A 10762-nucleotide genomic window follows, 5' to 3' on the forward strand; every position below is an offset into this window, starting at 1 on the left:
ACTACACAAAATACAAAAAATTAGCCAGGCATGGTAGCTTGTGCCTGTAGTCCCAGCAACCCAGGAGGCTTGAGGTGGGAGGTCAAGGCTGCAGTGAGCCATGATCATGCCAGTGCACTCTAGCCTGGGCAACAGAGTGATACTCTGTCTCAAAAACACAGTCTGATGGAATTTTTATTAGGACAGCCTTGAATCTATAGATCCATTAGAAAATAATTAACATCTTAAATTTCCAATTTCCGGCCGGGCGCTATGGCTCACGCCTGTAATCCCAGCACTTTGGGAGGCCGAGGTGGGCAGATCATCAAGTCAGGAGTTCGAGACCAGCCTGACCAACATGGTGAAACCCTGTCTCTACTAAAAATACAAAAAAAATTAGCCAGGCGTGGTGGTACATGCTTGTAGTCCCAGCTACTCAGGAGGCTGAGGCAGGAGAATCGCTTGAACCTGGGAGGCAGAGGTTGCAGTAAGCCGAGATTGCACCACTGTACTCCAGCCTGGGCAACAGAGTGAGGCTCCGTCTCCAAAAAAAAAAAAAAAAAAAATTCCAGCTGTTGAGAGAGAATAGGAATTCCAGCTTTGAAGGAGTGGGGAGACCATCAAATCCTCTTTCCAAAAATACTACTAAGCAGAGTATAGTTCCACAAATATTCTTCTGTAAAGAGACTCACAGTACATATTTGTCTTTGTAGGCCATATAGTCCCTGTTGCAATTTCCCAATTCTACAGTTATAACAGGAAAGCAGCTATATACAGTATGTGAATGTTTGTGTTCCAAAACAGATTTATTTGCAAATTCAGGAAAATGGCTTGAAATGGTTTAAGATCTAGTTTTCTGACTAGATCATGGTGTATAATCTTTTCCATATATATTTTGAATTTGGTTTGCTAATATTTTGTTGATCATTTTTATATCTCTCTTTATGAAGGATGCTGATTACAACTTTCTTTTCTTGTGATATCTTTTTCTGGCTTTGTTACCAGGGTAATACTAGCCTCTTAAAACGAGTTGAGAAGTATTCTCTGTTTTCTTAAAGAGTTTATAGAGTACTGATCTTATTTATTCTTTAAATATTTGATACATGTCACCAGTGAAGCCATCTGGGTCTGGTGTTTTCTTTCAGGGAAGATTTTTAATTATTTGCTTATTTGTTATATAGATCTATTCAGAATTTATTTGTTATATAGATCTATTCAGAATTTATATTTTTCCTTAACATAGTTTTGTAATTTTTGTGTTTCTATGAAATGAACTATTTTGTCTGAGTTGTCTAACTTGGGCATAAAGTTGTTTGTAATCTAATCCTTTAAATTTTGTAGGATCCATAGAGGTGTCCCCTCCATTATAGATTTTGATAATTTGTGCCTGATCATCTTTTTTTCATGGTCAGTCTAGTTAAAAATTTATCAATTTGGTTGGTCTTTACAAAGAACCAATTTTTAGTTTCATTGATTTTTTGTTTTCTATGTCATTTTTTTTTTTTTCTGCTTTTCATTTAATTTGTTCCTCTTTTTCTAGTTTAAGGTAGAAGCTTCCATTATTAGTTGAAGACCTTATTTTCTTATATAGATGTTTAAAGCTATAAATTTTTAATATATTTTCATTCATTTCATTTTCTAATGTCCTTCATGATTTTTTTTCATTGACCCATGTGTATTGCTTAATTTTTACATATTTGGGGATTTTCCACATCTCTTCCTATTCATTTCTAATTTAATTCCATTGAGGTAGGAGGTACATTGAAGGACTCTAATATTGAATGACTCTAATAAGTCTTCTGAGACTGTTTTAGGTACTTGCATATGGTCTGAGTGTTCCATGAGTGCTTGAAAAAAAACTTACTGTGCTCTTGTTAAGTAGAGTTTTATGAACGTCAGTTAGGTGTAGTCGATTGATAGACTAGTTCAAGTTTTCTGTATCTTTGCTGATTTTCTGTCTAGTTGTTCCAGGTCCTACAACTTTGTCTACATCCTTCCCAGAGCTTGGTATGGTCTTTTTATTATCGCTATCCTAGAGAGTAGGTAGTTGACCCTTGTGACTTGCCATGCATTTAATGACTGCCCATGTTCATAGCAGCATTATTCATAATAGCAAAAAAACTTCTATCATATGCTTTTGTGCCTCAAGATGATATATTTTTTGTTTTTAGTCACTAATATGGTATAATATACTGTTTAATTTCTGAGTAATTGACTAGCCTTTCATTCCTGAGATAAATCCTATTTGGTTATGATATAGTATCCTTTTTCCATATAGCTGAATTCATTGTACTAAAATTTTGGTATTTTTGCATCTAAATCCATGAGGGATATATTCTATAGCTTTGGTGTTATGATAATATGGTATTATTTCTTTCTTAAATGTCTGGTAAAACTCAGCAGCGAAGCCGTCTTGGTTTGTTTGGAGCCTTTTTTGTAGAAAGGTTTTCAAGTACAAGTTCATCAAATGTTTACTGATAATATGTTTATTCTTGAGTGAGCTTTGTTGGTTTACATCTTTGAAGGAATTTAACTGTTTCCTTCAAATGTTGAATTTATTGGTATAAAGTTATTCATAATATTCCCACAATATCCTTCTAATGGCTCCAGTGTCTCTGGTGTTATTCCTTTTCATCCCTGACATTGGTATTTAATATATTCTTGCTTTTTTTTTTTTTTTTTTAATCAATCAATCAGTCTGGCTAAAAGTTTTTCAGTTTTACCGATGTTTTCATAGAACCAGCTTGGTCTTGATTTTGTTGTTGTTTATGCATGTTCTTAGTTATCCATTTCTACTCTTTATCCTTTCCACTTTTCTTGTGCTTAGGGTAGAAGCATATATAATTGAGACCTTTCTTTTCCAATAAAAGCTTTTAATGCTGTAAATTTTCTAAGCACCGTCTTCATTGCATCCCACACATTTTGATATGCTGTGTTTTCAGTACTAGAGATTTTTAATTTTATGATGCCTTATTTAATCCATAGCTTACTGTCAAATTCCAAACATTTGGGTTTTTCCACAGATATGTTTGTTACTGACTTCTATTTTAATCTCATTTTTGTCAGAGAGCATTCATTGTATGACTTAATCCTCCTAAATGTATTCAGACTTGTTTTATGTTCTAGATTAATGTTCTGTGTATACTTGAAAAGAATGCAGTTCTTGGGTAGACTGTTTCAGAAATGTCAGTCAAATTTCTTATTGATTCTGAGACAAAGGTGTTTATAATTGCAGATTTGTCTGCTATATCTCTGACATTGCCAAATATCCCCTTGGAGGCAAAATCTCCCTCTCCCTTTTGAGAACCACTGACCTGTGTAGCCTTTTTTCTGGGACTAATTTAGCCTTGCTTCTGAGATGTGGCCCCTAGGTCTCTACTGAATGCCCTGCATATTTAATTAGATCTTTCTTTCCTCTATGGCCTCAAGGGATTTCACCCTAAGTATGCACAAATTTTTATTCGGCCAAATACAGATTTCTGGAGGCCTTTCTTTGTGTACCTCCTTCGTTTCCAGTAGTCTGACCCATAAATTAAAGCTGCTTTAGCCTCCCCAAACTTCAATCTCTTTCTCCTCAACCCAGCAAGATTGCTAGACCCTGGGTTCCCTTTCCCTGCACTGCAGTATGATAATTACTTTCAAGCACAAAGGCTTAGAATTAAGATTTCTTACTCCTGGGCTAGGTATGGCTTACTGTATTTGTTTCTCTTTTCCTAGGGATCATAATGTTGTCCAGTTTTCCAGTAGGAGGGGAATTCCAGGCTGTACTTACTTCCTGCAGCCAAAAGAGGATGTTAGTGATTTCAATATTAAAACATTAAAAAAAAATTTAAGATGGATGAAATTCTTTTATATGCATATTGAATTGGGCTTCACCATAGTTATTTTTAGAATTAGGACTAACCAGCAGGGAAAAAAACTATAAGCCATCACTGTTTTACAATTTTGCAATAATTAGATTTTCTGTAGTATAGTAATGTGTAAAATTAACCCATTGTTAATATAGAATGCCCTTATCACTCCTGATTAAGCAGTCTTCGTTTTCATGTTAATACTGATGTCTTGTAATGCTTTATGGAATCAAACATTTTCATACATATTCGTTAGTCTAATTCTAATCATAATCCAATGAAAAAGAGCAGGAAAGACGCCCAAAGAGATTATATTCAAGTCCACATGGCAAGTAAGAAATAAGACTACTCGGCTGGGCACGGTGACTTACCGCCTGAAATCGCAGCACTTTGGGAGGCCAAGGCGAGCGGAGTTGCTTAAACCTGGGAGGTGGAAGTTGCAGTGAGCCAAGATCATGCCAATGCACTGCAGCCTAGGCAACACAGCGAGACTGTCCTGGAAAAAAATAATAAGACTTCTTCTCAAAGCTCCTTCCAGCCTAGGTGACACAGTGAGACCCTGTCTCAGAAAAAAATAATAAGACTTCTCAAAGCTCCTAAATCCATAGCTTTTCCTCTATACCAGCATCTTCTAAAAATGTCAGCAGCAGTGAAGTTTCAGTTTGGGAAATAATGCATTTCCCCTCTCTGGAGAGTGCACAGTTATATCTCCAAGAAGTACTGAAATTCAGAAGTCTGCCTAATATGTATTGAACATTTAGCTTTTCTCAAACTTTGACCACCAAATCCTTTTTCTCCCTCTAACCATAGTTAACACAGAATCAGTGTTCCCAGGAGCACACTGTGAAAAATGTAGCACTCTACAAAAGTCCTAATGTCCACAGGATTAAGTGAAACCATGATTAACCCTCTGTTCCTTGTCCTTATTAGTACCATTTTCTGAAGAGTAATGTACCCCCTCAAAATTTTTATACTAGTTCCACTAACCAGAATCCATGTACATAAGGAAGGACAGATATTTGCTCCCTATTAAGACATATTTAATTATTAGCTACATTAAAAAAATGTATTGCATGCCGATTTTAAATAACTGGTGATATCACAGATATTCTAAGATACAATTGCTGGAATAAACACTGTTGAAGCCTTCTATCTATCTCAATACTAGAATTAAACTCAAGTGCAGAATGGCAGACAAAGTTAACTAAAAATCACTGTATTATTTCATTTGGTCCTCCAACTAGCTTTGTGAGCTAGGGAGGAGAAGGTATCATCACCACTTCCATTTTATAGATGAGAAATCAGGTGATTTACTCAAGGTTAAGTCCTCCAATTCTTTGTTATCCTGCATTTTCTCTTGGCTGTAGTTTAATAATCCTAAGAAAATGCTTCTATTTTAGGGTGCAGTAAGAGTACATAAACAATGTTAAATGCCCATCTTGCATGTATGAAAAGTTATAGCAAGAAATCTGGCTGGGAACAGTGGCTCACACCCATAATCCTAGCACTTTGGGAGGCCAAGGCAGGAGGCTTGCTTGAGCCCAGGAGTTTAAGACCAGTCTGGGCAACATAGGGAGATCCTGTCTCTACAAAAAAATTTAGCCAGACACAGTGGCTTGTGCCTACAGTCCTAGCTACTCAGGAGGCTGAGGTGGGAGGATCACTTGAGCCAAGGAGGTCAAGGCTCTAGTGAGCTATGATTATGCCACTGCACTCCAGCCTGGATGACACAGTGAGACCCTATCTCAAAAAGGAAAGAAAAAGAAAATCCTTTAATTGACTTCATCTTAACCTTTTAGTTCCTAAGGACGGTCTGAAGAGCCAAGAGCTATTTGATGAAATTAGAATGACCTACATCAAAGAGCTAGGAAAAGCCATTGTCAAGAGGGAAGGAAACTCCAGCCAGAACTGGCAGCGGTTTTATCAACTGACAAAACTCTTGGATTCTATGCATGAAGTAAGTGTCAAACATAAAGCCAAATATAAGAATTTTCTGGGACAAAGTATGTTTTGCTTAGTGAATATAATTATATACCAACAGCGCCCCCCCCACCCCCAGTTTGTGGATGTTGGCGATAGCTTGAGTTCAACTTACAAACTTCAGTTTTGTAGACATTTTTCCTAAGACCAATTATGAAATATCCTTTCACCTAGTCATGTGTATATAAAATCACCATGTTATTACAGAATTTAATAAGACTGTTTTTAAAAAGTATGATTAATCCATTAAATTAGAATAATGCACCCTTCATATATTATGGTGCTACAGTGATTCATGAAATACTCAATTCCATATAATTCTACATACAATCAAAGAAATTTAAAATGTCTTTTGTACGGAAGTGCTTATTTTTCACCTGGGGAATTCCAGTGAGATTGGTATATTCTAGGCCAGATAATTTTTTCAAAATCGAGGACAACAAACATGAGATGTTCCCACTGACCAATTTGGAAGCCTGATCATTACTATATCTTCTCTTGCAGGTGGTTGAAAATCTCCTTAACTATTGCTTCCAAACATTTTTGGATAAGACCATGAGTATTGAATTCCCAGAGATGTTAGCTGAAATCATCACCAATCAGATACCAAAATATTCAAATGGAAATATCAAAAAACTTCTGTTTCATCAAAAGTGACTGCCTTAATAAGAATGGTTGCCTTAAAGAAAGTCGAATTAATAGCTTTTATTGTATAAACTATCAGTTTGTCCTGTAGAGTTTTTGTTGTTTTATTTTTTATTGTTTTCATCTGTTGTTTTGTTTTAAATATGCACTACATGTGGTTTATAGAGGGCCAAGACTTGGCAACAGAAGCAGTTGAGTCGTCATCACTTTTCAGTGATGGGAGAGTAGACGGTGAAATTCATTAGTTAATATATCCCAGAAATTAGAAACCTTAATATGTGGACATAATCGCAACAAAGAAGGATGGCACCGAAACCACCAGTGCCCAAAGTCTGTGTGATGAACTTTCTGCTCATACTTTTTCACAGTTGGCTGGATGAAATTTTCTAGACTTTCTGTTGGTGTATCCCCCCACTGTATAGTTAGGATAGCGTTTTTGATTTATGCATGGAAACCTGAAAAAAAGTTTACAAGTGTATATCAGAAAAGGGAAGTTGTGCCTTTTATAGCTATTACTGTCTGGTTTTAACAATTTCCTTTATATTTAGTGAACTACGCTTGCTCATTTTTTCTTACATAATTTTTTATTCAAGTTATTGTACAGATGTTTAAGATGGGCAGCTAGTTCCTAGCTTTCCCAAATAAACTCTAAACATTAATCATCTGTGTGAAAATGGGTTGGTGCTTCTAACCTGATGGCACTTAGCTATCAGAAGATCACAAAAATTGACTCAAATCTCCAGTATTCTTGTCAAAAAAAAAAAAAGCTCATATTTTGTATATATCTGCTTCAGTGGAGAATTATATAGGTTGTGCAAATTAACCGTCCTAACTGGTATAGAGCACCTAGTCCAGTGACCTGCTGGGTAAACTGTGGATGATGGTTGCAAAAGACTAATTTAAAAAATAACTACCAAGAGGCCCTGTCTGTACCTAATGCCCTATTTTTGTAATGGCTATATGGCAAGAAAGCTGGTAAACTATTTGTCTTTATGGACCTTTTAAAGTAGTTTGTATAACTTCTTAAAAGTTGTGATTCCAGATAACCAGCTGTAACACAGCTGAGAGACTTTTAATCAGAGCAAGTAATTCCTCTCACTAAAAACTTTACCCAAAAACTAAATCTCTAATATGGCAAAAATGGCTAGACACCCATTTTCACATTCCCATCTGTCACCAATTGGTTAATCTTTCCTAATGGTACAGGAAAGCTCAGCTACTGATTTTTGTGATTTAGAACTGTATGTCAGACATCCATGTTTGTAAAACTACACATCCCTAATGTGTGCCATAGAGTTTAACACAAGTCCTGTGAATTTCTTCACTGTTGAAAATTATTTTAAACAAAACAGAAGCTGTAGTAGCCCTTTCTGTGTGCACCTTACCAACTTTCTGTAAACTCAAAACTTAACATATTTACTAAGCCACAAGAAATCTGATTTCTATTCAAGGTGGCCAAATTATTTGTGTAATAGAAAACTGAAAATCTAATATTAAAAATATGGAACTTCTAATATATTTTTATATTTAGTTATAGTTTCAGATATATATCATATTGGTATTCACTAATCTGGGAAGGGAAGGGCTACTGCAGCTTTACATGCAATTTATTAAAATGATTGTAAAATAGCTTGTATAGTGTAAAATAAGAATGATTTTTAGATGAGATTGTTTTATCATGACATGTTATATATTTTTTGTAGGGGTCAAAGAAATGCTGATGGATAACCTATATGATTTATAGTTTGTACATGCATTCATACAGGCAGTGATGGTCTCAGAAACCAAACAGTTTGCTCTAGGGGAAGAGGGAGATGGAGACTGGTCCTGTGTGCAGTGAAGGTTGCTGAGGCTCTGACCCAGTGAGATTACAGAGGAAGTTATCCTCTGCCTCCCATTCTGACCACGCTTCTCATTCCAACAGTGAGTCTGTCAGCGCAGGTTTAGTTTACTCAATCTCCCCTTGCACTAAAGTATGTAAAGTATGTAAACAGGAGACAGGAAGGTGGTGCTTACATACTTAAAGGCACCATCTAATAGCGGGTTACTTTCACATACAGCCCTCCCCCAGCAGTTGAATGACAACAGAAGCTTCAGAAGTTTGGCAATAGTTTGCATAGAGGTACCAGCAATATGTAAATAGTGCAGAATCTCATAGGTTGCCAATAATACACTAATTCCTTTCTATCCTACAACAAGAGTTTATTTCCAAATAAAATGAGGACATGTTTTTGTTTTCTTTGAATGCTTTTTGAATGTTATTTGTTATTTTCAGTATTTTGGAGAAATTATTTAATAAAAAAACAATCATTTGCTTTTTGAGTGCTCTCTAAAAGGGAATGTAATATTTTAAGATGGTTTGTAACCCGGCTGGATAAATTTTTGGTGCCTAAGAAAACTGCTTGAATATTCTTATCAATGACAGTGTTAAGTTTCAAAAAGAGCTTCTAAAACGTAGATTATCATTCATTTATAGAAAGTTATGTGGTTAAAACCAGAAAGCACATCTCACACATTAATCTGATTTTCATCCCAACAATCTCGGCACTCAAAAAATAGAACTCAATGAAAAAAAGAGTATGTGCACTTTGTTGTCAATAATAAGTCAACTGATGTTCATCAACAACTATAGGAGGCTTTTCATTAAATGGGAAAAGAAGCTGTGCCCTTTTAGGATACGTGCGGGAAAAGAAAATCATCTTAATTATGTTTAATTATGGATTTAAGTGCTATATGGTGGTGCTGTTTGAAAGCAGATTTATTTCCTATGTATGTGTTATCTGGCCATCCCAACCCAAAGTATTGAAGTTTGTAGTAACTTCAGTGAGAGTTGGTTACTCACAGCAAATCCTGAAAAGTATTTTTAGTGTTTGTAGGCATTCCGTGGGCTACTATACAAGCAGAACTGAGGCACTTAGGACATAACACTTTTGGGGTATATATATCCAAATGCCTAAAACTATGGGAGGAAACCTTGGCCACCCCAAGAGGAAAACTAACATGATTTGTGTCTATGAAGTGCTGGATAATTATCATGGGATGAGCTCTGGGCATGCCCATGAAGGAAAGCCACGCTCCCTTCAGAATTCAGAGGCAGGGAGCAATTCCAGTTTCACCTAAGTCTCATAATTTTAGTTCTCTTTTAAAAACCCTGAAAACTACATCACCATGGAATGAAAAATATTGTTATACAATACATTGATCTGTCAAACTTCCAGAACCATGGCAGCCTTCAGTGAGATTTCCATCTTGGCTGGTCACTCCCTGACTGTAGCTGTAGGTGAATGTTTTTTTTTTTTTTTATGTGTCTGGTTTTAGTGTCAGAAGGGAAATAAAAGTGTAAGGGGGACACTTTAAACCCTTTGGGTGGAGTTTCCTAATTTCCCAGACTATTTTCAAGCAACCTGGTCCACTCAGGATTAGTGACCAGGTTTTCAGGAAAGGATTTGCTTCTCTCTAGAAAATGTCTGAAAGGATTTTATTTTCTGATGAAAGGCTGTATGAAAATACCCTCCTCAAATAACTTGCTTAACTACATATAGATTCAAGTGTGTCAATATTCTATTTTGTATATTAAATGCTATATAATGGGGACAAATCTATATTATACTGTGTATGGCATTATTAAGAAGCTTTTTCATTATTTTTTATCACAGTAATTTTAAAATGTGTAAAAATTAAAACCAGTGACTCCTGTTTAAAAATAAAAGTTGTAGTTTTTTATTCAGGCTGAATAATAATCTGTAGTTTAAAAAAAAAAGTGTCTTTTTACCTACGCAGTGAAATGTCAGACTGTAAAACCTTGTGTGGAAATGTTTAACTTTTATTTTTTCATTTAAATTTGCTGTTCTGGTATTACCAAACCACACATTTGTACCGAATTGGCAGTAAATGTTAGTTAGCCATTTACAGCAATGCCAAATATGGAGAAACATCATAATTAATAAAAAAATCTGCTTTTTCATTATGTGACTCCAACATGCTTTTGTAGAACTTGTACAGTTCCGATTGTCCAATCTGATTTTTGTTCTACTGAAAGTAGAGTTACCCCCGCTTCAGGAACCTTAAGGTAATATGGTGGGCATTTAAATGTCAGTGTGGCAATGTTCGCCTGCTAATATGGCATAAATTCAAAATAAGCTTAACCCTGGTGCCAAAGACCTGAAGATTATCCCATCCATGCCTCAAATGGTTGTGTGCCAATTACTGCAAAGGGTACTAAGGGAAGGAGAAACTCACTCCTGAGGCTGCTTCACATGTATGTCTTTATCACAAAAGATGACATTTTATGTAAGCTAACGTTATCT

At 35.7% G+C, this 10762-nt stretch overlaps 1 protein-coding gene across 8 annotated transcripts in view; it reads left to right on the forward strand.

Annotated features, from left to right (window-relative positions):
- NR3C1 (nuclear receptor subfamily 3 group C member 1) overlaps positions 1–10419 on the forward strand; it is a 160328-nt gene extending 149909 nt beyond the window's left edge. For 6 of the 8 annotated variants that reach the window (XM_055285805.2, XM_055285807.2, XM_055285802.2 and 3 more), the window contains exon 8: positions 5630–5970. In XM_055285805.2, the coding sequence (XP_055141780.1) occupies positions 5630–5955 (326 nt within the window). In that variant the 3' untranslated portion in view covers positions 5956–5970. Of the gene's footprint in view, positions 1–5629; positions 5971–6314 lie in introns of those variants that run through there. The other 2 variants (XM_063642718.1, XM_063642719.1) reach the window with 1 other exon arrangement.
- Positions 10420–10762: the final 343 nt, after the last annotated feature.

This window comes from Symphalangus syndactylus, chromosome 7, assembly GCF_028878055.3.
Source record: "Symphalangus syndactylus isolate Jambi chromosome 7, NHGRI_mSymSyn1-v2.1_pri, whole genome shotgun sequence".
NCBI classification, from domain to species: Eukaryota; Metazoa; Chordata; class Mammalia; order Primates; family Hylobatidae; genus Symphalangus; species Symphalangus syndactylus.